Below are 26,899 nucleotides of genomic sequence, written 5' to 3'. Positions count from 1 at the left end.
TACTGTGTTCAATAAATATTTCCATGAACATGGCGGAGGAGCTTACCCAAGGCATCGGTGGCGTTCACCTGGAGGATCAGCCAGCTGTGCACATTTTCTTTGTTGGAACCAAAGATGGTGAAGACGGTACTCTTCTCCCCAGGCTCCGTGAGGAGTCCATACACAAACACCGGCTTCTCGGAGAAGACAAATGATTTCCAGGTCTCCCCTTCGTTGGTACTGTATCTGTGCAAAAGCAATTCAGAACATCTTGCAGTTAAAGTCTCCAGGGCAAGGGCATGGTTTCCAGTCACATGTACAGGAAATGGGAACCTGGACTCTGTGGAGAAATGGTAGATCCTAAGCTTGCGCAGGGGAAGTTTCAGGTTGTAGACAAAAGCAAGAAAGCGCTCAGGGAAGACAGCAGTCATCTCAGAGGGCACAGGAGCCTAATGGGGCTCCCAGTGGCCAAAGTCAGGAAAACTTGACCATGAAGAGGAAAAATGATGGTGGCAGGTGATTATCCACTGCATGATAATAAAGCACAGGTCTCTAAACGACAGTAATAGGAAGAGAGAAGGCAGGGAGGGAAGGCTTTCTTCTTTTACAAAGCTACCTAATAAACGTTGAGGACAAAATGAGAAAAGTGAGCATTCTATAACCTCTGCTATAATAACTAAATCATCCAGGATCAACACTGTTTGCTAAAGCCACTGGGTACAAGCGTGCTGGAGGATCAGAACATGCACAGGAGCTAAAGCTATCAAGCCCGAGGCAATCCCTGCACTAATCTTACAGTGGGTGAAGGAGAAGCTCAGCCTTCACCAAGCTCAGCATCACCAAAGTAGGATAACCTGACATTATGTGCCTGCCGTATAAAGCATTGAGGATAACACACCATCGACACACTACCCTATCCAAGTGGATAAATCCAGAATGTGAGACATTCTGCATGGGCAAAGGGTATGGAGTCTTAACAAAAATTAAGGCTAAGAATAGAAAAACAAGCAAAAAAGGCAGAAGGAATATTATATATTAAGAGAGACTAAAGAGATGTAACAACCAAATTCAATGTGTGAAACTTCACTGAACCCTGGATTGAAAAAAAAAACCCAGTTATAAATACAAGACAACTGAGAAAAATAATTGTAGCCCATAATATTGAAATTATGTTACTTTTCTTAGGAGTGATGTCATTCTATCTGGTGGAAAATATCCTTAATAATGGAGATGCATGTTTAATTATTTTGCTGTGAAGGGACATGATGTTGGTAAGTTTCTTGCAAATGATTCAGGAAAAGATAGGTTATAAATAAGGCAGCTGGACAACAGCTAGACAGACAGGATACCGAGACAGATAACGGAGTAAAGCTAAGTGGCAAAATATTAACAATTGGTGATTCTAGGTGAAGATTGTATGGAGTGATCTTTTACGTCTTACAACTTTTCCTGTGGCTTTAAATATTAAAAGTTAGAGGAAAAATATGTCCTGAGAAAAATCCACCAGGCAGCCCACATCAGAACAATAAAAGAAACCTCTTAAAAAATTTTGAATTGTATGGATTTAAAAATATCTTTTATACTGAGAAGGAAGTGGTGGAGGAGGAAGGGCAGGTGGCAGAGAAAGGGGGGAAAACCCACCTGATACTTCATCACCTAGTAGGATGGTGAGATGCTCGACAGGGTTATTAGAACGCTCTTCAACCCTAATTACATCTAAGCTTTTCCTTCACCATTACAAGTTTTTGAATTTTCACTTTTACTCAGAATCTTAATAACTGACAAATCTTTTCACAACATCACTGAATCCAAAGACTTTCTGCCATTGAGATTACAAAAAATTAATACTTCTACAGAAACACTATGGGGTAAACCAAGTGGTAGGATTTCAAGGTACCACAGTGAATGTCAGTAGGAGACTAAATATCTCCTTTACACATGTGCTAAAGAAAAAAGAGTCTCACCTGACTGATATATGCTTTGGGTTTAAGCTTATTTTGAAAGAGATATGTTTACTCAAGCCCCTTCTGTACCAGTGTGATAAGCTAATACCATTTTTAAAGCAAACTAAACCAGCAATACTGGCCCATTAACCAGACATGAAGGGAGCTATCTGTCTGGTCTGTGATGATTCTGGAAGTTTATCTATTTGCTCATTGGCTCATTAATTCCATTTAAGAGCTCCTTAAACCCAAGAACCTCAGGAAATGCATCATCCCCTTTCTTAAGAGGTTCTCAGTAACACATTAATGGCAGTAATAAGCCAGTACAAGACCAGGCACAGCCTTGCATCTAAGAATAAATTGGTATATTTTCAGAATTGGGGGGAAGGAACAGAAACATTACCAAAAACAACAGTATAGGGAACCTCTTTTCTGGACCAAATTCTACAAGAAGAACTTATGCTGATAAAATTTAAGTGACAAGAATCTTGCAAGAAAACAAACCAAGTTATCTTTGATTTCCTAACAGTCACAAAAGAGGACAAGGGTCCTTGCCTGGGGAATGGAGGACTCACAATGCTCAGATAAAAATACAGACATAGCATAGAAGATGTATACTATAACCAGATACTCTAAATAAAGGAAGCAGTGGTCGGTACCCAATTTAAGATAGTTATGTGTACACAAAGGCCCTGTATGGTCCAGAGTTTTAAGAATATATTAAAGATGAGAAGTCATAACCAAAGGCAAAAACTTAGAAGAGCAGCAGGAATCTTCTAGTTCATTCTAGCTGTCATCCTTCAAGCTAGTCATTGGTAGGAATAGTGACCAGACAACCCAAATTCAAAATGAATTAAGAATTATGCTTAATTACCAAAATAATAGATAGATTGGTGACTCAGTGGGATGGTGAGTTGGTTACCTAGTAAGTTCTACAAAGAACTAGAAAGTAATAGAATCATCATTCTGATGGCCAAGACAAATGGTAACAGAGAAAAGGCAGAAATATTCCATTTCTATTTTGTTTTTTTCTTTATGAAGGAGAGTGATTTTCACACTGGACAAGGCAAAAAAAAAAAATGGCAGAAAATGAGTACAAAATACAGAGACATAAAGACAGGACTGCACGGTCCCTATTAATAATCTCCAATGAAAAAGCAGAAAACAGAAAAAGATCTCAAAGACTAGAGGAGGAAAACTAGTTTTATTTCCCCAGAGAACAAAAGGTGGTTTAAAGAAAAGATTATGAAACAACAGATTTGAGAACTTAGAAAAGGAGAAGTCACAGCAAACAACTCTCACCTCCTCTTCCCATGGTAATACTCGATTTGAAAAACAGGGTAATGAAATAGAACTTTTTTTTCATAAGGATCTTCATGGATCAATGATAAAATTTACTGCCAGTGAAACAAATCCCAAATGTACAAATATATGGTTTGAGCTCAACCCAAAATAAGGCCTTTAATTCTTACAGAGCTCATTCCATTTGTCAGTGATCTGAATAACAATCTGGAAGGTGAATTAATTGCATTTACAAAGGGTCCAAAGCTAGCTGCATGGAGAAGACAATAAATGCCAAAAATGAGATTTAAAAGACTTTCCTTACCTCCAAAGAATTAGTAAAAATGAGAATTAAAGTTCCACGTGTAATTTCAAAAACCAATCTGCTCAAATATAGGATGGAGAAAATCTGTCTTCAGTGATATCTTTAAGATCTGTGTTTTTAGTTAAATTGAATTTCACCTACTGATACCTGTTCCAACATGGATAAATCTCAAAAATATGATGCTCAGGGCCTCCCTGGTGGCACAGTGGGTTAAGTGCCATGCTGTGAAGCTGTCCACAGCCTCTGCAACGCAGGTTCAATTCCCGGCCGGCCAGGGAGAAACCCACATGGCGTGGCAGACTTCTGCCTCGCCCACTGCTCCCCTCAGCAGTGTCTTTGGTCCGTCTGCCTGTTCTGCTCCCTGCTCTGTCTCTGGTGAATTCTCTCACCCTCCCGTACCTCTGACCTGTACCCCAGTTCTTGTATAAATAAATAAATCTTTTAAAAAAGTACGATGCTCAGTTAAAGAAGCCAAATACAAACATGAAATTCTGGAGTAGACAGAACTAACCTATGACAATAAAAATGTTACCGACCACCAGCTCCCTCTGTGGAGTTCTGGCCATGGGGGAGGTGAGAGAAGTTAGTGGAGCCAGGAGAATCATATTGACTGGGAAGGATGATGGGTGATGAAATATTCTACATCTTGACATGCATCCTTCAGAACTGATTAAATGGGGTATTTTGCATCTGGGCATCTTGTAATGTGTAGTAATACCTCAATTTCTAGGGGAAAAAATGTAAGAGGAGCTGCCAGTTTGAGGTGTAAAATGTAAAAATGTAAAAACAGTCTCATATTTTTATTACTAGAAATTGAGTGTCCAGAGGCATAAATATAAACCCCAACATCCTGCATTTTAGACTGTGAGGGTCAGATCTGAGCCCCACATTTGAAGGCACTGACACCATGAGGCAGACCTAAAAAAAAACCTCACCAGTGGATATTCCAGATCTTAGGGCTTGTGGGGATAGGAACTGGAGCTCTTCACCATGGAAGGGAGATGGTGCAGGGATGGGGGGGAAGGAGCTTCAAATATCTAAAAGATTTTCACATAAAAACCAAATGTCTCCTTGGAACAGAACTAAGCCCACAGGCAGAAACTGCAATAAGGAGAATTTGGGCTCTCTCTGACCTGAGATCTTTCATAAAGAAATGAATGGGGGTCCTCCCCTGGTGGCGCAGCAGTTGAGCGCTGGGCTGTGAAGTTGCCCGCAGCCTCTGCAGCGCCGGTTTGATCCCCAGCCACTGGTGAGGGTCCCACATGGTGCGACAGACCTCTCCTGCCACACCCGCTGCTCCCCTCAGCAGTGTATTTCGTCAGTCTGCCTGTTCTGCTTCCCGCTCTGGTGAATTCTCTCACCCTCCTGTGCTTCTGACTGTACCCAGTGTTTATATAAATAAACAAATCAATCTTTTTTTAAAAAAAGAAATGAATAGGGAAAATGAGTGAATGAACAAAAGAGACAAACAAATTGTCCCAAATTAAGAGGGAAGCTACTTCTGATCTAGCAAACTCCTCATCACTAGGTTGTTCAAACACAGGATGGCCATCTTTCACAAGCAACACAGAAAATTCCTTCAAGGGGTAGTGGGAAGCTGAACCAGATGGCGGGCTGTGTCCAGGTTTCTGCTGGGTCTCTCACCTGGGACACCCCACACCCCCTTTCATTCAACTTGTCCAAATCTGCATTCATCCTGCAGTCTTTACCTTGCATGGGAGGATCATCTGGCCCCACTGGCCAGAATCTCCTATGAGGAACGATGCTTTTGGGCAAGGTAAAGTATTTTCAGTACCAATGATCTCTGTGTGCTGATAGGCAAACTGCCAAAAAGAAATGCAAACTGATTTCATCCTTGATGCTCAAGCCAACAAACCTGTGTTTAGGTTTGGGTTTTATTTTTTGTATTTTGGTCAAGATGCAAAAAGTGTAACAGGCACATCTCTGAAGAGCACTTATGTATGTGCGAGGAACTTGCCTCCTCTGAGCAGGTTAATCATGGGAACACACTATGAAATGTTCTAGAAAATGACCCCTCCCTGTACTGGCAGGTGAGAAACCAGGCCATCTGCATAGAGGTGAAGTTTGAAATAGCCATGTAAGACCTGATACCCATGGGGAAAGCCAGGCTTTCACCCTCACTGATGACCAAGGAGAAGACACAGAAAAGTTAACAATGAGGACCCAGGCTTTGCATCTCTGCAGGGCACTCTTTAGAGAGGAAGAGATGAAGTCCTGCACTGCTATCCTTGGTGCTTAATAACAGTGTATCTTTAGCTCGGGACAACTTAGAACTAGAAGTCTCTTCCTCCAAGAAAAATTACACACTTTTAATGTCAATGACTCGCTGTTTCTACCTATATAAACTAAATTCCTATTCAAGGTTGTTGGAAGGGTTCTCAGAGTAACCTCTATTGGGCTGCTTCCCAAATTTGAATCCTCACTTTGATCATCGAAGAAAAGCTTATCTTTTATTTTTTTTTAAAGATTTATTTATTTTATACAAGAACCGGGGTACAGGCCAGATATGCGGGAGGTGAGAGGCTTCACCAGAGACAGAGCGGGGAACAGAACAGGCAGACCAATGAAACACACTGCTGAGGGGAGCAGCGGGCGAGACAGGAGAGGTCTGTCGTGCCATGTGGGACCCTTGCCGGTGGCCGGGGATCGAACCAGTGCTGCAGAGGCTGCAGCAGCTTCGCAGCTCAGCGCTCAACCGCTGCACCACCAGGGGAGGCCCCCGGAAAAGCTTATCTATCACTGAGACTTTTTCTGGTTAACTAAAATGGCAAAGCATCCTAAACGGGGTCTTATTTCATCATTTCAGATATGTAGACACAGAGCAAAAAAAAAGCATTCCACTTCTTGCTCTCAATTTCAATTAACAATAACAAAGTTAACAGCCTCAGCAGAGGATCAAGGCAGAAACTGAAACAAATAACAGCCATCTCTTAGTTATCTGTGCTAATCAGGGAGCGAAAGACATAAGGAATTTTAAAGAACTGCCCAAAACCGAAACACCTAACTCTCAACAATGTCCTAATCTCTGTACCCATTCAACCTGTTAAAAGTTCCCGATGTAACTCAGGCTGGCTCTCGCCTCCCTCAGGTTAGATAAACATGAGGTCAGAAGGCTTTTTCAAAACAAGCCCTTTCCCCTGGCTTGTCTCTTCAGCCAGCTTAGAAACTCAGAACTAGAACAGAGTAACAGTGGACACCGAAGCACCAGAACAGTAACTCCTCACCCACCATGTCATCTTCCATACCTAGAACAACATCTCGCTCATTACAGAGGTTCTATGTACGTTCGTGTAATTGACCTGAAATGATGCCCACTAGAAATAAGCTCCATTTCCAGCTTGGGCCCTCACTACTATGAGTCGTCGTTTCCTCCCAAGGAAGGTGGGTCTGGCCATCTCTGATTCCTCCAGGCACCACCAGGTGGCATCACCCAGGGACCCTTCCTCACATGGGAGCTCCGGGGACTGTCATTTACTTATGAGCTCAAGGGAGTGATGTCTCCGGAGCTATACAACCATCACCCTATTCCGCCCCTTCCAGTTTTATAAATCAGTAAAAAAAAAAAACAAAAAACAAAAAACAAGCAATCTTAGAAGACTAAGTGTGCATGACCTACTTATTGAATAATCAAACTTTTACTAAGCGCCTGCCTAGCCTGTATAGAATAGAAATTTTTGTCTGCAAAGACCTCGCTAATGAGTTGAGGAATTCAGGCATATAATGAAAAGGTAACTAACAAAAGGAGTCAGTAAATGATCAATGCCAAACTAATGAGACAATCAATAAACGCTGAGACTCGAGGAGACAGCAAGCTCCGTGGTTGGGGCAGCCAGAGTTAGGAGGCCAAAGCCCTAGGCCAGCAGCTGGAATCTGGTTCGATGAGAAGCAGCCTCCACTCTCACATGGACAGCACAGCAAATGCTCACCGTGGCTTGAGGATATGAACAAACTACCGTATCATTTTCTGCTTCTCTTCTGCTGAAGCTGATAACACAGGTCAAGAAGAGAGCAGCATGAGAAACAAACAAACAAACAAACAAACAAACAAAAAAAAAACCCTCTGAGCAACATACCAAGTAAATGCCAGGTGGCTACACAGATTTTGCCCACAGACTGGTATTTGGGACACCGGCACCTGTGAGTAGGAGGCTGTACCTATGGTCATATTGGAAAGGGTTTTATGGAAACACACATGCAGACACCTGCAGGTGACCTATAAAGACAGAGGCAGGCTCTAGGGTCATAACCTCAAAGCCTACACCCCAAAGCCATATTTAAATGCCTGGGAGGGCACTAGGGTTTAGGGCAGCAGGTCTGTTTCCCTGATGGTGTTTTGCTCCAGCTAGTGCAGCAATGACGCTGCGTTCCCCGGGCACATATGCACCGACAGATGGTGTGAGAGGACTAGGATCGTGCTAACTGCTTCCGGAAGCCAGCCTGGAATGCAAATGTAATCTGTAGGAAAGTTCAACAAGGAAAATCCAGAACTGACTACACACCATGACTGCCACACAAAAAATGTGTATTCCTCAAAGCCGAAGTACATGGCCCACCGTGTATCTCCCGCAGTTGTGTCCCAAACACATCATCATTTCCCTGTGGACTCTTAAAGAGTGGGGGAGAACATCCTATTTAGATACACAGTATCTGGCACAATCAGAGAGGTGAGAATTAATGCATTATAATAGACAAATACCTATACTACATAATGTATGATATATGAAATGTAAATGTAATGTTTATATATTATAAAATTATATTTCTATTGTATATAAAATGTATAAGTTATAATTGATATTATATATCAATTATAAAATAAAATGTAATTTGTCATATATAATTTATAGTATAGTAAATATAATAAATAGTGCATAAATGTGGGAAGCACTGTGCTCTTTGTCATCAGAGCAAACACCTATCTGAATGCGGGGACCTTCTGTAAGTTCCACTTACACACAGGCCTCTTCTGACTTTTGTCTCTAGAGCAGCAGCTGGTGCTGCCACCCAGACCAGAGAACAGCCAGGTGGAAGGCCAAACATCAGTACTTCCCTGCTCTCTGCTGCTTTGAGGATGAGCTGTTTGGCACGTGTCAGCTTAACCACAGGGGAGCCCAGCTGCTCAGATCTCTTCCCAACCACCCACCTCTCTCTTGCTGCTGGCCCTGTTTTCAAGAGGCACAGTGGCAAAGAAGGCTTTTTTCCCTGCATTAAACAAGATGATGACAGAATCGCTGACCATCTCCTTCAGTAATCCAGTTTGTGGAGTCGTACTTTTTCAAATCAATAAAGTCATTTCCTTTATTCTTCATGGGACCCCTTTGAGATAGGAAGGGGTATCAGATCTTACCTCCCATTTTAGAGCCAAAGAAAATTTAAGCTGTGTCCCAAGGTCACAAAATATGGCCAAGAGGCAATACACTTACATGCACAGACTTAAATTCCTGGGAAAACAGTAGAAGGTTAAAGAAAAAGCTTCATCAGAGACACTTACTTCAGCTCGTTGGTCTCCGTGCCCTGGGCGATGGCCATGATGATGCCCCCATGGTCTCCCCAGGTGTAGTAGTGAGGTCCAGGAAGTGCCTGAGGAAGAAGGCCAGGGCTGATGCTGCTGCCATGCGGGTGGCTGGCCAGACACCACACACACCACGTGTCCATGGCACGCGAGCACGCACACACACATACATGCACACATGTGCATATACACAGCAGCAGCAATGCCAAGCACCTGAACATACTCCTTTCATTTCCAAAGCGCATTCACATCTACTATCCCATCAACCCGACATAATCCTGGGGTGGGCAAGAAAGTTATAGCCTCATTTTCTTCCCCAAGTGGAGAAACCAGCATTCATACTAAAGTGGCAGAATTTCAAGTCAAAGGATATAGATATCGCCAAAAAGAAAAGTCCGGGCCCAGGTAGTTTAATGATAAACTTTAAAAAAAAAAAAATAAACACCGGCCTTACATAACTTTGTCAGAAAACAAAAGAGGCGCCATCACGCACCACGTTCTTGGACACCAGCCTAGCCAACACTTGACATTTTTCAAAAAATTACAATTATAGTATCTCTCATGAATAATGTAAAAATTATCAACTGAACTGTAGCAAATCAAATCTAACCTATGAAAAGGATAATATCAATACATTATGACTAAATAGGGCTTAGCATAGAAATTCAAGGTTAAATATTCAAAAATTACATCATACACCATGTTCCCCATTCTATATGAGCTGTGTGATGGAAGAAGAAATATGTACTTTGGCCTTTATACCAGGCTCCTGACCCAAGCTTCTAAAACTTAACAATTCCGGAAGTGCTAAGAGGGATAGGAACACGCTTTATCCTAATGTTTGATCTCTGACCTCTGTCCCTCACCAGCACTCCTACCTCTCCCTTGGAATTCATAGCCGACAGGAGCAGCTCTTGTTCTAATGAAGCAACTCTTGTGGGTTCCTATGGGCTGGGTACCCAGAAAACCAGGCATGATTAGAAACATTGATTCTTTTAGCCCCAACCCTGTCTTCTGGGGAGAGAGGACAGGACTGGAGAATGAACGAATAATGTCTATGTGATGAAGGCTCCATTAAAACCAACCCCTAACTGCAGGGTTCTCAGAGTTTCCAGGTTAGTGAATGTATCTACATGCTGAGAGGGCAGTACACCCCAACTCCAGGAGGACAGAAGCATCTATGATGACACCCCTAAAGAATGAGACCAGGTCTTGAGACTGAGTCTTCCCTGGGCCTTGATGGGTCAGAAGAGACTAGTAGAAAAACATCCAATAAAATTCTAGAAAAATGTTAATAATCTGACCAGGATGAGGTTTTAGAGAAGGGGTAGTTCTTCTCTTAAGGGGTACATAGATATTTTGCAGGTTGATACAAATTATCTGCTGCCTTAACTGTGGTGTTGGTGATAGTGTAATGATGGAGATCAATTCTGATCAAATTATACCCTTTAAGATAAAGTGTACTTTCCTATTCACAATGAAATTATTAAAGAAAAAACAAAAAAGGAACTGTGGGCATGGGAAGAATTTGCACAACTAATTAGCACTAGGTGGGGAGTAAAATGGGGTGCAAGAATTAGAGTCACCCACTTTCTGGGCAGCATTCTGTCCCCTACATACCACCCTCCCTCACCCCCTTCTCCATCCATTGCCTCAACAAGCTCCAGGTCACCCCTCTCAAGTGCAGCCTGCCCAGGGGACTAGGACATAGATATAGTCTTGATCTTTCCATCCCTAGTTAGCTCTCTGCTGTTTCCAAAATCAAGGTCCCCTGTGCAGTGGCCGCTTCCTGGCAGGCGTGAAGCATGTCTGGCAGGAGGCGAGGGCATCGGCCAGCCCATCCCACTTCACCGCAGGAGGAACACGACCCTGTTTTTGACCCATAGGAAATCACTTGCATGTGTTCAAATTCCAGATTACACCAACATCACAAGGTACAAACCACAAGCCCATCCACAGGCGAGGGAACACCCAATTTCAAAAGGAATGTCGGCTCCAAGGAATGTTGGGCTTCATCTCCCACAGAAGCAGGATAAAGGTGCCCAAAAGTCCCCAGTGGTCACTTTCCTCGCTACTCTGGACTTAATCACCTCCTTCATCAGAATACACACTCACGTTCTTCTACCATACTGTATGTCCTTAATGCATGCATACACACACACACACACACCTGCGCACACACACATGTGCACGTACACACAATCTCTAGCTGGAAGGCTGGGAAGCCCTACCACAAATAAGTTAGGGGATAAGTTTCTGTAAATTGCAAAAAGCCAATCCAGTGTTGTCGATTCAGGAAGGTAAACATATTACACCTCCCTTGAGAAGCACCATGAGGATGGGAACTATCTGCTCACTCTTCTGGGAACTCCACATCCCTCCCCACATCAAGCTCAGCCTACACCAGAAGCTCAATCAATTCTGTGGGGTGGTCTACGCTGTCCGCTTCACATTCACAGGGGGCAGCACTGAAAGCAACCCCGACAGAATAGGACAGTTTTGCTTCTCTTGGCCTTAGAAAGTCCTGGGAAGCTGATAAAAAATGTATGTATTTTTTTTTTTTAAATAAGCTTAGGAATTCTCTTGTGTCCAAGGCTGAATTAGCATTTCAGGATCAGAAAACCAGCCCCATCCTCAGTATCAGTCTGATCAGTGTCTAAGAATACAAAGTAGTAAAACAACCTTTAGGCAAAACAAGCTCCTTCCACAGCAAAGAAAGAGATGAGAGCACCTGCACAGCATAGTGCAGTGAGGACGGGCCTCACCTCACTTAAATACTACATCAAATAACCAATTTCAGACCTGAAACCACTAGCAATACATGGTCTTTTGCTGATGATTCAGCAAATCAGCACCCACTCCCTGCCAGACAGGCTAGGCCCTAGGGGAAGAAAAGGAGAACAGACATTGCCCTGTCCTTCCGGAACTTAGCTTGGGAGCATCTCGGTCAAATTCACAGTAGCAAAAATCTGTTTTTGATTCAAAGTAACATTTTTGGCAACATCACAAATGCACATTATAAGGCAAAGGGGCAGCAAAGCCCCCTGTGTGGCTCCAGGTTTTCTATTTCATAGCACTTCTTGGCTTGCTGGCCACCACATGGGCCGTGTGTCCCTGAGCTGTCATGTGGTCAAAAAAACAGCATCAAAGGAGGGCCCTCACCTCTCGCCACCTGGCTCCGGCACTGCTAGAAATGTAGACATTCGTCTTGCTCGCCAAGTTCTTTCCCACTGAACCTAAAATGCAAAAGGAATAATTACTTTTAATTTCAAGAAGATGCCAGATAATCACTTGGCCCAACTAGAAATTCTGATGGTGTCTAACCACCTAGAATGTCTCAAAGTCATGAACAGTAGTTACTGCAGGAGATGGTGTGGGTCACTGGTTAATCAAATGGTTTAACCTGAAAGTGAAAGCAGGCAAAGTCAACTTACCAGTGGCAATGATCAGACCGGGAGCTGACTCCTTGGACAGGATGGGCATTCTCCGCAGCTGCAGGTTGAGCAGCTGGCTAAGCCGCTGGGCCAGGTGGAGGGAACAGCCTTGGGAGAGCTTTAGAAAAGACACAGGCACAGTCAGCAGGACAGGGAGACAGGGAGACGATGCCTAGATCACCCTCTAGACCCTGAGGCCTGTGTGAGGCCACTGCAGTCAGATAAAGGGAAAATAAACCTGGCCCACAGGAAACCAGAGTCACCATCCCACCGTTCCTGGGGGTGGTCAAGATCATCTGAGCCACACCAATTCCTCTCATTGAAGAAAAGAGAAAAACACTGCTAAAAAATCCTTCTGAGATTCTCAGAGAACAGCAACTAGAAGTCAGTGCCAACTCAAGTAGATAAGAAAACTTCCTCTCCGTATTATCTAGAGTCTCTCATGTGGCTCAGAACCAGAGAAATGAAGTGATTTCATGGTCTATATTTTCTAAGTCAGTGGAGATAGATTTCAAATACAATTTAAGCAATTCTGCCAAAAAACCAAGAATCAGAAGTTATAAAGTCTCACTGATAAGCTCCCAGATGTACAATATGTGTGTTATAAACACCATAAGGATTCACATTAATTTTTTTATGTGGCCTGCATTTACACAAAGCACAAAGTCTACAGTGTGCACCACAAGACTTCAAGCTATGCCAACTGGCCTCCATCTCTTTTATGTTCAGATTTTAACAGTTAGGTGAGAAAAGGCCTTTTGCTACATGGTTGGAGCCAAGCTTCTCCACCAAGTGATCATCAAATGTTATTTAGTCTTGTCCACCATTCTAAGCAGGGTAAACGTGTGTGTGTTTCTGGTACAGCAAAGACTACGACATGCTCGAGATATTTTTTATAACCAAAGGAACCCTATCTTGCTAGCATCACAGCAATAAATAAATAAAAACTTGAGCAAATCAGGTTGGCCCACAAAGAAATTATGTGCCAACCTTCTCTTTCAGCATAAAATAGAAACAAAGTCATTTAATTGTTCTACAGTTCATAAATAAGCAGCTGCATTTTAACAATACTTTACATCCCCAAACTTTGCACCAAGGGTCTTGGGTGCTGCAGTGAACTCACAAAGGCACCACAGGAGACTTTAGTTCTCACTGGAGAGAGCTCAGACCCCCTTGTCACGTTGACATCTGACCAACAGATGTTAAGTATCACAGTGGTCTCAGACCTCCTAAGATCTAGGAGACACTGCCGAGTAAAGGAGAAGCACCTGGAGATCTGTTTCTATCAACTTATATCTTTCCTCTTTCCAAAGTTAGACTTGATGTGGTGAGTGGAAAATGGTTGCCAAATAGGGAAGATACAGGGGCAAGAGTCTCCTAAAGGATTTCCCCAAGAGCTACAGGCTCAGCATACAGAAGAGCCAACATTTAACTCCAGAAAAATAAAACTCAAAAGACTAGGTGATTATCTAAACTGTTACTGTTTCTCCAAAAATTAGTGCCGCTACACATTCTAGAAGGCTCAAGTAAAAGAAAAGTGGGAGTGTGGGGAATCACATAAAGCCAAGGATCACAATCCAGGGCTAATCCAGAGAGAAAAGAGTGAGCTACTAAGGTTTGGGAACACCCAGCGGAACCAAGTAATACAGATCAGTACTAAGATTTCCAGATGAGGCCAAAGAAGGAAAATCAGAGTCCTAAATTCTATTGAGAGGGATTTTAAAAGAAATTCCACAGAAATAACAACTTGTGGAGAGATTCCCAAACTTTCTAGGTTCACAGCACAACTGGTGTCTCAGTAATTTTTTAGTACAGCCTCCAGCCAGAATACTAACATTTGTTTTTAATATACTTAAGATCAAACAATTTAATAAATATAAATATATCCTAATGACTTAGTAACAACTTGATATAGCACACATATCAAGTGTAAAGAAACAAAATTTTAATTTTATTCTTAAGTAGCCACAATTAACAATGGGATGGTGCATCTATCAGGCACTGCACAACTTCTCAAACTTTGGGATTTTTTTTTTTTAAGGAGTAATTTTTTTAAGATTTATTTATTTATTTTATACAAGAACCGGGGTACAAGCCAGATGCGTGGGAGGGTGAGAGGATTTAGCAGAGACAGGGCGGGGTACAGAACAGGCAGACTGACGAAATACACTGCTGAGGGAAGCAGCAGGCGAGACAGGAGACGTCTGCCACGCCATGTGGGACCCTCACTGGCTGGCCGGGATGGAACCAACGCTGCAGAGGCTGTGGACAGCTTCATAGCGCGGCGTTTAACTGCCTGCGCCACCAGGGGAGGCCCTCAAACTTTGGGATTTTATTGTACACCACCATCATTTCCTATTCCACCCTGATTTTCTCACCTGCCTTTTAGCACAGCAACTGCTAAAAATCCAGTCTCATATGATGTCATCAGAGGAAACAGAGCCCAATCTACAGTTGAAGCTGTGACCTACCTCAAGCTAGCAACTCTCATGGTGACCAACAGATGTCAAGTATCACAGTGTTTCCCTGAAAAGCTTAAAATAGACCAAGGTACCCCCATGGTGCCCTGGTGCAGTTTGGGGACCGCACATGTAGACCAACAGATAAATTTGTATTGAAGACCTAAATGAGATTAAGGCATCTATACCTCACAATTGATTTTTTCTCCATATCCCGTGAAGGCTGGGGCCTGAAGAAATTCCCAGGTTCCCCCTTTGTCAAAGGTGATGACTGATCTCATGTTCTCCTCATTCATGGAACCATTAATCAGAGTAGCAATGTAGACCCCTTGCAACCCTTCCACGCGATGGAAGTCAGCGAATGGTTCATTTGCAAAATACCTATGAGAGAAAAACCATTGTGAACCTGATTTCTTGGTATGTTTTTATTGGAAGTAACATAAAATGCAACCTTTTAAAAGTACATAATTCAGTGGCAACAAATACATTCACAATGTTATGCAAGCATCACCCCCATCTAATTCCAGAACAGTGTCATCATCCCGTGCCCTGTGGCAGTCACCCCCACTTCCAATGCTGGCAACAAGTCATCGGTTTTTTGTCTCTATAGATTTGCCTATTCTGGGTATTTCGTAAATGGGATCCCACACTTTGTGGCCAATTACCTTCACTTAGCATAATGCTCCATCTCAGAGCATGTCTCGGTACTTCATTCCTTTTGATGGCTAAAGAGTGTGCTCTCTCTTTAAGTGACTGTTTTTTAATGTTGAGGGCCAAGATGCTTATCTGATGGCTAATGGCTCACAGGGGGCTCAGAGTCAACAATACAATACAAGACAGTGGATGAAAGATTCTCTATCATCCCAATTGGCCCCAAATCCAGCAGGGAGCCTTGATAAACTGGAAACAATAATCCTGACATGCAGACACTAATAATAGAGCGAGGTCTGACGCTTCCACCCAGTCTGTAGGGAGCTAGTGCTACCAGGCACTTACAACCAATTAACCAAGCCCACACCAGGTTTCTGACAGAAGCAGAGAATCCCTTCCCTAAGAAGCAGTGTCTACAGCGAGGATGCATCTAGAAAGCATAAGGATATGTTTGTTAACAGTAGAGCAGAGACCAAGGCCGGCCAGGCCCTCACTGCTCTATCAGGATGCTGTATGATACCAGAAAGCAGTTTTGCCCCAAAATGGCACACAAGCTGCAAATGTAACAGATCTCTGAGGAGTGATAATCATGGTTCACACGTGGCTTTTAAAATATTAAGGGACTTATGTGCCACTGGGCTTCATTAAAAATCAAAACACTGCTTTTTTTCCATTATCCACCACACAAATCTGGAGCTGGGTGCTGGCTCTGCCACCTCAGAAAGGCCCATGCTCCAGCTAGAAAGCAGAAGGAATATAAGTAGTGAGACACTGAGAGACTGAGCAGATCTCCATAAAGTATCAGAGTTGAGACCTAATATTCTGATATGTGGTTTTTCCTTGGGTCTATTTTAGTTATTTTTCAGCTGCTTCCTTAGACATGAACCCAATATGCATTAGCTCTGCTTCCTATTTACCTCAGCTCTGCTGCTTTTGATTCCATCATGGAGTCAGCCGCCCTCAGGTGTGTGCTAGCTTCTTTCATATATCCAGGGGGTCCGAATTTCTCTCATTTAGACAAACCCTACTTTTCCGCCTCACATCATTCTAGTGGAGTTTTATCTTTTAATTCCATACAGAAGCCTGCCCTCCTGTACTTCGGATGCCCCTCTGTCTTCAGACCCAGCCCACCTTGACAGGCCCTGTAAGAACTCACCTTACCCTGAGTGCTCCGAGTTCACCTTCTCCCACTTTCTCTCCCTGGCCTTGTGCCACTCTCCCCTCCTTCCCTAAGTGCCCTGGGCCAGGGCTTGCCAGGCAATCACCGGGTCTCCCTCAGTCCCCTGATGTGTCAAGCTGAGTCCTCCTCAGGATGCGGACTGTGACTATAAGAAGATGTGACTTCTTATAGCACCTTTGTTCCTCTGCACATGGCTCTCCACCAGATTCCCACTTGGCACATCCCACCAATGCCAGGGTCATTCCCTATTAAGAAGTCTTTCCTTGTCCTCTAAGTAAACTAGAAGCAGTTCCTTGGCACCAGGTCTTCCTACCGAGCTCAAAGAAAAGCTCGCTTCAAAGACCACAGTTTTGTCGTTGTCATTTTTTTTAACCAGCTTTATCACGTAATCTGCTAATTCACCCTTATCCACTTTTAGCTCGCTGAGATGGAGAGGCAGATGACAACAGGTCACTGCCCTGAGCACATGTCAACATCTCCAGTCCTGGGATAAAGTCTGAAGAAAAAAAATAAGGCAGCTGAACAGGATGTTGGTGTAAGAATCTTGAAGCAAATCTACTTTCAATGTTCTAACTAAATTGTGAACTCAGGTCCAACTACATGAAGGACCATCTATCTAAGGTGGCCCTTAGTCACTTAACTGTAGTTACTATTTCCTGGGGACACTCTCTGCAGCTTCTTGCTCCTGCTCTGCCCAACCAGGAGACATTCACCCTGAATATCTGACCAATGTGAAGACCAGGAAACCTCTGACAAGCTGATTACTTATCCTTCCCATCCTCAGAGGCTCTCCAAGGTGAAAAAAAAAATATCTTTAAACAGTCAGCAAAAGGCCCAAGGGATAATGGCTCATGATTTTAACTATAAAAGCAGTGAAAACAATATCACTTACCCATAAAAAGAAATGACACAAACTACATGTGGATAAACCTGAAAAGCATTCTGCAAAATGAAAGGAGGCAGACACAGAGGTCACATTTTAGGGGACGGATCCACGTGTCTGCAATATCCAGAAAAGGTTAATCCACAGAAACAAAAACAGACTGGGAGCTGGGAGGAGAGGTTGGTAGGAAGAAAGCACTTAATGGGAAAGAGCTTTCTTTTGGGGGACAATGAAAATATTTTGGAGTAAGATAAAGGTGGTTGCACAGCATTGTGAATGTACTGAACGTCACTAAGTTGCTGACTTTGAAGTAACAGCTTTTTAAAAAATATATATATATATTTATTTATTTATTTATACAAGCACTGGGTACAGTCAGAAGCGCAGGAGGGTGAGAGAATTCACCAGAGCCAGAGTGGGGAGCAGAACAGGCAGAAGGACAGAAGCACACTGCTGAGGGGAGCAGCGGGAGCAGCAGGAGAGGTCTGCGCGCCATGTGGGGCCCTCGCTGGTGGCCGGGGATTAAACCGGCGCTACAGAGGCTGCGGGCAGCTTTGCAGCCCAGCGCTCAACCGTTGCACCACCAGGGGAGGCCCAGTAACGGCTTTTTTTTTTTTTTCTAAAAGTCCACAGGCCCAGCCCAAGGGGCTAGCTGCTGCTGACCACGAGGATCCCAGAGGCTAATCGCAGCAGGAATGGCTCATGACACAATAGAACACACTGAAGGACAAGCAGCCCGTGTTTCTATGCCATGTATCTGGGCTTCTCATTGCTCCTAAAAGAAACCAACCAAGTCCCACCACAGAGCTACTGTGCCTGCTGTTCCCACTGCCTGAGGTGCTCTTCCCCAGGCTCTTCCCTCTTGTAATCCAGGCACCTACCCAAATGCCCCCCGAGGAAGCAGCCTTCTATGCCCAATCTGTATAAAATAATACCCTCTTAATCCTCTTATCTTGCTTTATTGTTCTGCTCAGTGCTCATATTACCAGGCAGATTACATATTTGTTTATATTCTGCCTTTCCATAACTAAAGCAGGTTCCAGGGACCTTGTTCTGAGTTTTCATTTCTGCATGCACTGTTTCACTACTGTGCCCAGAATACCATCTAGCACGGAGGGAGAGCCTTCTTGTTGAACGACCTGATGACTGAATGAAGTGGCAGAATGAGGAGACACAGCAGACAGCAATGGCAGCCCTCTCACTGAAGCCAGAGCCTGAGAGCCAGACCCCACTGCAGATCAGTCAGTCAGCTACACCACAGGGCGCTTTCAGAGAGCAGAGATGACCCAAGTCACCTGACAACCACCTGGCTGTGACAAGACCAATGAGAATCACAGGACTCAGTCCTGATGGAGCACAATGCCACACGGGGAATCATGGGGTTAATGTCTCTGAAACTCCCAACTCCACCCCTCACTGAGCCTGCAAAACCACTCCCAGCATGTGATTCAGTGATACAGGGTCAGTGCCACTGGTGTCTTTCCAATGACACCAACAGACCGTGCTGCCATCCTCCAGAAGGGCAGGAGTTAGTGATATGAATTAATCCGAGCCTCTCTGCTGCCAGGCCCCACAGCCACATAGGCCAGCTCTACTGACTTGCTTTTCCTCCAACTGCTCTTCACCACAGGCTCAGAAACAGGTACCTCAATGACAGGACCCCAAGAGAATGGTTAACACAGTGGCTTATGGCCCTGTCACCCAGAGCCACCGCGCTCACCTTGGTTTCACAGGCACCTGCAGTGCTTTCTTAAGATTCTCACACCCAGGTCACACCAACCAGCTAAATTATAACCTCTGGGTAAAGTGAGTTGGGCACCAGGGTTTCTGAAAACTCCTCCAGATGAGTCCCAGCTAGAGGTCAGGGGTCGTGCAGATGAAAGACAGTGGGGAGGGACACGTGGTCCCCTTACCTCACCAGCGTGTCGCTGCCAGCGCCGCCTGGACTGTAATAGAGCACATTCTCCAGAGACAGGGAGAACTTCAGCCCCTCTGCCTCTGAGATGTACAGGTTGGTGCGGTTGTTACTGTGGCTGACACACACAAACACCTGGTCTTCAGAGGCATCCGCGATGTAATATTCCTTTGGAACAAAGATCAAAAAAGGGGTCACAAATATACACTCAGCGGCTTCCCCTATGCACAGTACAGCAACGATTTCCAAGTGCCCAGCCATGAACACAGACTTAGTGGCCACAGAAAACTCCCCAGTCTTGGCAAAAAAGCCTGAGTGAATTACCTTTAGAGAACCTGAGGCTGCCGTGTACTAGAAGAGGTTCCCAACTGGCAAGTTGGGAACGAAAGAAGAGACACTGAACTCCATAAATGACCTAAAAACCTCCTTTTAGTTAATTACGTCTCCCTCTTTTTCCCCATGAGATCTATCACTGGTAAAAGGTACAATATAGGTTAATGGGCATTTCCTTTCCTTTTATTTCCTCCTCATGATTAAAAGGCAGCAGAATGCATATAAAGCAAAAACCTGACACGAGTGTTCTCTTCACCCCCTACTCGGAGCTACCAGCCTCCCCCACACCAAATGCTAAAGTCAAGGTTATCGAACGCCACATCCTCCTTGTAGTCACTTCTCAGGTGACCCCCAGTACAGATGAACCTTTCGTATGGATTTCCACCCTATAGATCCTCTACATGGACTGCACGGCTCAGCACAGAGGTGACGGGCACCAACCCCCTTAGAGTCATCTAAAACATCTAGAGACATCTAGATGTCTAGATGTCTAGAGACATCTCCCCCAAACCTTTAGTAATAGCCTGCTGCTGACTGCAAGCCTTACCAATAACCTAAACCATCGATTAACACCTGTGCTGCATGTTGTACATATTCCACGCTGTAGTCTTACAATAAGTAAGCACAGAGAAAAGAAAGTGTGAAGAAAAATCATAAGGAAGAAAAAACAAACTCACAGTACTGGACTGTATTGACCAATTCGGTTACATTGTCTGTCTACAAGAAAACGCACATCGAAGTGGACCCGTTTAGTTCAAATCCATATTGTTCAAGGATCAGCTGTATATGCTTTCTTTTTTTTTTTAAAGATTTATTTTTATTTATTTATACAAGCACTGGGTATAGTCAGAAGCGCGGGAGGGTGAGAGAATTCAGCAGAGCCAGAGCGGGGAGCAGAGCAGGCAGAAGGACCGAAGTACACTGCTGAGGGGAGCAGCGGGCGGCAGGAGAGGTCTGCGCGCCAAGTGGGACCCTCCTCCGGTGGCCGGGGAGCAGCCAGGGATCGAACCGGCGCTGCAGAGGCTGCGGGCAGCTTCGCAACCCAGCGCTCAACCACTGCGCCACCAGGGAGGCCCTGTATATGCTTTCTTTATTGGCTCAGTTCTCAGTATCTGTTTCTAAAGGGGGGACCTAAATCTTACCCCCTTTGGGAACCGAGCCATCTGTGGGCAACAGAGCAGGTACTTCCTAAATAACCGCCGTTGTCACTGACTTCTACTCCACCAGCACAGCACACTGAGCCCATTGACTCTGGCTCCAAGCCTCGCTGCCAACCCTCCTTTCCACTTGAAGCAAATCAAGGCTCCCGTTCAACTCCACTTCAGTGAAGAGGGAAAAGTGGATAAAACAGATCGAGATGTCCGAAGCACAGCAGCTCTCCCCCGAGACCTAGCTGGAAAGTGACTTCAGGGAGCCTCTAATATCACCCACCCCACAGACGGCCATCCCCTGGCCTCTGCAAGGGCACAAAAGCACATCCCGCCCCCAAGCAGACCCCACTCACATTAATAGGATGTCTGGTGACAAACTGGGCTGCTCGCATGGGCTTCCGGCCAAAGGAGACCCAGAGCTGGATGGAAGATGGCTGCTGGCTGTCCAGGAGATGCTGCGAGAGAAGAGAAGAAAATCAGGGGCACCAAATCATAGCCCTCGCAACAGGCACAAAGGGAACAGCAGTCAGGGCACTTGGATTTTACAGAAAACACAAAATAGAGAGTGTGACTGCAAGTGCACAGTTTTTGCAACACCTTCCATCACTGCACAGCCTGGATGGTGTGGCTTAAGGTACCTAGTCCGCAGCAGATACGAGATTCTGCATAGATGTTACACAAGGAGGAAGGCAATGGCATGATGGACTTGGGGAAGCTGCCAAGGTATATGCTCAGGGAGTGAATGGGGGTTATGATGAGACTGAAGAGACAGCCTGGGCAAACCTCCCTCCAGTCCCAAGTTACCTGCAGGAAGAGAGCAGCCTCAGCGCATGCAAACAAAACATTCTCTCTCCTCCCTTTGACTCCTATTTTTAAGTTACAAGGATACTCAAATTTGCACGAAGAAAATGAAAGGAATCTCAGTTCCTTTGTTTAAAGCTGAAAGAATTTTTATTGATTCTATTTGCTAATCCTTTAATACCTCTCACTGATTAAGGTCTTTTGCTGGGATATAGTTTCTTTAGTATTGAGTGTTGGACAAGACACTGACCAAAATACATTCCATTTTAGAGATATTAAACCATAGCTAAAATCTTGAAAATGTGAAAGCCAGCTCCACCACCCAAGGAAATCAGTAAATCTCTCTGGATCTAAGTTTTTTTCATCTATAAAATGAGACGCTGCTATGGAACAGGACCTTCTGTAGAGAGGTTTAAATGATCCAGAAGCCTTATACGTACATATACAAAATTATTTTCTACAGATACTTCATTTTGCTAGGAAGGGTCTATACATTTAACCAGATTCTCAAAGGGATTGATAACCCAAAAAAGGTTAAGAACTATTCAAGTACAACCAATAGCTATTCAAGTACAACCAATGTGAAGAGCAAGCTGATCCCAGTTATTTTTGATTCCCTTGAGCAATATATGTATTTAAATCCCCACTGAACAAATGGCTAAAAGTAGCTTGTCTTCAAGAAACCAGGTAGCGTATAAAGAACTAAGTTTCCAAAACCTCACTGTGAAAAACCATAGTAACAGCTTGTACTCACTATGGGGCCCCAGCAAATGATGGATCTATTAGAAATGTAAAAACATGTTACCTGAGAGAAAACAGTTCCCAGCAAAGCTGTTATGTGGCAATTCCAAAAACACCTCTTAAGTAAATAAAATCTTATCAAGGATTAGTTTGTCACCCTATATAAAAAATATATATATATATATATATATATATATATATATATACGAATACTTAGATGATCAATGAAAAACGCATTTTTATTACATTTTGTCACAACTTCCAACTGCGGCTATCCCTTAGACATGAGCCATTTTTCTCAGGGATGCCAGGGCCCATCAGCAGTTACATGTGTTGAATGACTGCTGTGGGGGGCCCAACAACTGAGTTTGCACAGCAAGTCCATCCTTACTCCAAAAATGCAAAAATCATAGAATACCAAGGTCATAAAAAATCTCCATACACATCCATCCCATTTCCTTCTGGGAGAATTATCACTCCTAATGTATTCTTGAAGAGTTGCTATAATATTTTGCTGCCACAAAGAAAAATAGCAACAATTAAACTACGGCACAGTATTGACTCTAAGACGTATGGAACAACCCTAACACGTTTCTTAATAAATCATGGGGTTTTGTTGTTCCTGGGCTTTTCTTTATTGTTATAAAAGTAAATCGTGGTCGGGCCTCCCTGGTGGCGCAGGCAGTTGAGCGCCGCACTGTGAAGCTGTCTGCAACCTCTGCAGTGCTGGTTCGATCCCCGCTGGCCTCTGAGTAACCCAAATGGCGAGCAGACCTCTCCTGTCTCGCCCGCTGCTCCCCTCAGCAGTGTATTTCATCCATCTGCCTGTTTTGTTCCCTGCTCTGTCTCTGGTGAATCCTCTCACCCTCCCGCACATCTGGCCTAAATCCCGGTTCTCGTATAAATAAATAAAATCTTTTAAAAAAGGGGGGGAAAAAAGGGAAATTGTGGTCATGAAAGACGGATGCAGCTATCCATACAGGTAGAAGGTTGCCCGCTCCCTACTACTGATCGACTGCTCCCCGGCGTCCACTGGAACAGGCTCTGTACATTCCTTCAGAAATACGGTGTGTCCGCACATGGTAGCATGTCTATACAGTGACAGACAAGGCTGCACTGGTCCAACATATCCACTACCTCCTCCTCAACAGGACCCACTGCCATCCAGAACCAAAAACCAACATTCTCTACCTTTTGTTACAACTATGTGTGTTCATGTGACCAGTTACTAGTCAATGAAACACAAACACAAATGTGTTGGTTTTCTAGGAAGCCTGCTTAAAGGGATTGATTGGCTGGAAAGGGGCCTGTCCTCTCTCTTCTGGCCTGCCTGTCCTTATTCTTCCTAAGGGCAATAAAGACTCAAAGGCTAGTGCAGATGACTTCAATCAGCGTGAGAAAGGGAATCATTAGTTAGGATGGCCAAAATGGAAGCCTGGGTCCCCAATAACATCAGGATGCCAATACAACAGTCCTAGATTACCTATCTCTGAGCAGCACTGCCAAGAGAAAAACAAGCTTCCCTCGTGGTCAAGTTCCTTTTACTTCTAGTCGGTGAGCAGGAGCATGACACAATGCCAAAGTGTCACCATGTTTTTCACATAATACAATGGATTTTTCACAAACATTGGTGTTTGCAATATGGTTAAGCAACTCAACTTTTCTTAAATGGTGTCATACTGTTGTGCAATTTATCTTTATTCACTAGCAGTGTCTTACACATCTTCCATTTAACAACTAGATGGGCATTTAGGTTATTTCCAGAACCTCTCTTCATGAGCACATTTGTATACATTACCTCTTCCAGATCTAAACAATTTTTGTAGGATGCATTCTTAGAATTTTTTATTTTTGTGTAAAATTTTTATTTTTGTGTAAAATGGTCCTCCTGAAAGACTGCACCGGTTCATAACATCCACCAGCTCACATACCCTTACCAACAACTGAGAATTATTTTAAATGCTTTAACTGATGCCAATAGTATAGGGCCTGAGAATTTATATTAAATTTGTCATATGGTCTTTTCATTTCTAACAAGTAAAAATAACTTTACAATCTGAAGAATCTGAATTTCAGAGCAAGCATTTACATTTATGTTTGAGGTTATGTCAATAGCAAAAAGAAATGAGAAGTTATGGGGAAAATAGCAGAAAGGAAACCAAAAAAAAAAAAAAATAGATGGCACATTCTTGCCAAATGAAGTCCAAAGGAAGCCACAGCAAACTATTAAACTGGAAATTTCACAGAGAAAATGGGAGGATGAGGTGCCACAGCAGGGGGTGTTTTCGAGGATGCCAGTTCAGAGTCACATGAGTCAATGCAGTCACTTAAAGCATCATTCACATAATGTTACTTACACCTAGAAATGTACAGATAAAATGAAATTATTTGAAAATTAAAATTATTGGGAATGCTTTCAAATAATTCGGGGGGAAATAGTAATAATAGGTAGACAGCTGAAAAGAGATTTGCAAAGATAAGTTAATACAGAGCCAGGATAAAGGCACAAGAACAGAGTAGAATTAACTGTTCTTTTGTGCAGATTTAAAAATGCCCACAACAGAGGGTTCACAAAGTTAATATTAATTGCAAACACATCCAGGATGGCAAAATCAGGAGCTCTCACTATGCACTCATCCACACAAGCAATAAGAACAGAGACAAAAATTCTCACAATCAGCTTTTCCAGAATTCTGAAAATTCAATAAGGCTTGAAATAACTCAAGGAGCATTTATTCAAGAAAAACAATGAATCTTTGGCAACTTTATAATAGTATAGTTCTGCAGAAGCCTTGGACATTCACAGCTTCACAAATTACAGTGACTGTGAAAACCAGCAGCCTTGCAGCCCTGGGAGGAATTAGAATCAGTTTTGAGCTTCCAAATGCTCCACAGCCAAAAAACTGTCACTATTTGACCTGTCTGGTAGATGGCATGAAAGCTGCAGTCTCCGCTCTTCTCTTTACATAGCCTGGCTCAGATAGTGCACAAGACCAATAGTCAGGATGTTTATAGAAAACAGCAACAGGTGGAAAACAGTTAATACCACAGCTGCTGGAGAAGCACTACTACTTGGAGCTAACAGAGGCTAAAATCCATAAAAGGAAGTACTAAGGAAAATGATGACCATAAAAGGTTTTGATAACCTGCAAAACAGAGAATTTACAGGATCTCACATAAAACCTGTTAGGATGCTCAGAAAAGAAAATCAAAGGACTAATCATACTTGCCTGACCTGGAGGCTCTCCACAAGCAGGACATGAAGACCAAGGCAGAGTTTGAATGTACATACGTACCAACATATGCTCAGCAAAGGCTGCCAGGCCTATTGGTTCAAAGCATTTAAGGACATATCTGTTCAATTATTAGCTGCCCACTGAGCTACATTAGCCAACACATCAGTAGCCATATGCGGTAGTACGAACTTTACAAGGTGGAGGATACCCACAAAACAAGGCAAGGCAAGAACAGTAACAAAAGGCAATGAAAAACCCTGGGAAGGGGTACTCTGACATGAGCAGCTGCCACACTACTGTTTCAATTTTTAATTTTCAAAAGAAAGCAAAGAGACAGCTAAGTGTGCACAGACACCTGTCAATAGATCCTATTCCAACACCAGATATTGGACTTAATAGAAAAAATGTATGTGTGTATATGTGTGTAATGTGTCTCTGTACATATGTGTGTATATACATGAGAACACTTTCTCACCAAATAAATAGAAATTATAGGAAAATTTGAGTTGAAACATAGAATAAATCAAAAGAAAAATTCCCCAGAGGTCAACAAGATCTGAACTGGAAGGAGAAAAAGCATCAATTTAAAAATAGATTAATCGTGATGATCCAGTTAGAGGAAAAGAAAGAATAAGGAACTTTAAAATTAAAAAAGCCTAGAGAACATCATCAAGCATCTCAGCACATACATTAAGGAACCAGGGTGAGGTGAATGGAGGGCAAGACTATCTGAATTAACAATGGCCAACAGCTCCTCACGTCTGATGAAAAACCATCTGAACATGGTGGAAGCTCAGTGAATTTCTAGGACAAACTCAGATCCACACTGAGATATCCCTTGGCCATGATGTTAAAAGTCAAAGGTAAAGAGAATCTTGAAAGCAACAAAAGGAAACTGACTGACTACACACAAGGCAGAGTCCTCACTAAGACAAAAACCCTGTGCTGGGCATAGAAAGATGTTTCCATGAGAGCAAAGGAGGCAGAGAGTGGTGCTATACAGAAACAAAACTTTTGCAAATTATTGATATTAAAATGATATTTATTGATATTA

At 43.4% G+C, this 26,899-nt stretch overlaps 1 protein-coding gene across 2 annotated transcripts in view; it reads right to left on the bottom strand.

The window, feature by feature from the left end:
* SORL1 (sortilin related receptor 1) overlaps positions 1 to 26,899 on the bottom strand; it is a 144,174-nt gene that overhangs the window by 73,618 nt on the left and 43,657 nt on the right. For both annotated transcript variants that reach the window (XM_037505469.2, XM_054693157.1), the window contains exons 7-13: positions 21,421 to 21,522; positions 19,582 to 19,751; positions 15,143 to 15,335; positions 12,496 to 12,613; positions 12,224 to 12,297; positions 9,041 to 9,129; positions 47 to 225 (exon numbers count right to left, since the gene is read on the bottom strand). In XM_037505469.2, coding sequence (XP_037361366.1) covers positions 47 to 225; positions 9,041 to 9,129; positions 12,224 to 12,297; positions 12,496 to 12,613; positions 15,143 to 15,335; positions 19,582 to 19,751; positions 21,421 to 21,522 — 925 coding nt within the window. The remainder of the gene's footprint in view (positions 1 to 46; positions 226 to 9,040; positions 9,130 to 12,223; positions 12,298 to 12,495; positions 12,614 to 15,142; positions 15,336 to 19,581; positions 19,752 to 21,420; positions 21,523 to 26,899) is intronic.

The sequence above is a fragment of the Talpa occidentalis genome, unplaced genomic scaffold (genome assembly GCF_014898055.3).
Source record: "Talpa occidentalis isolate TD23 unplaced genomic scaffold, MPIMG_talOcc4v2.1 talOcc4.12, whole genome shotgun sequence".
NCBI classification, from domain to species: domain Eukaryota; kingdom Metazoa; phylum Chordata; class Mammalia; order Eulipotyphla; family Talpidae; genus Talpa; species Talpa occidentalis.
Note: the sequence above shows the minus strand (reverse complement) of the source record. Positions and strands in the feature narration are given on the sequence as shown.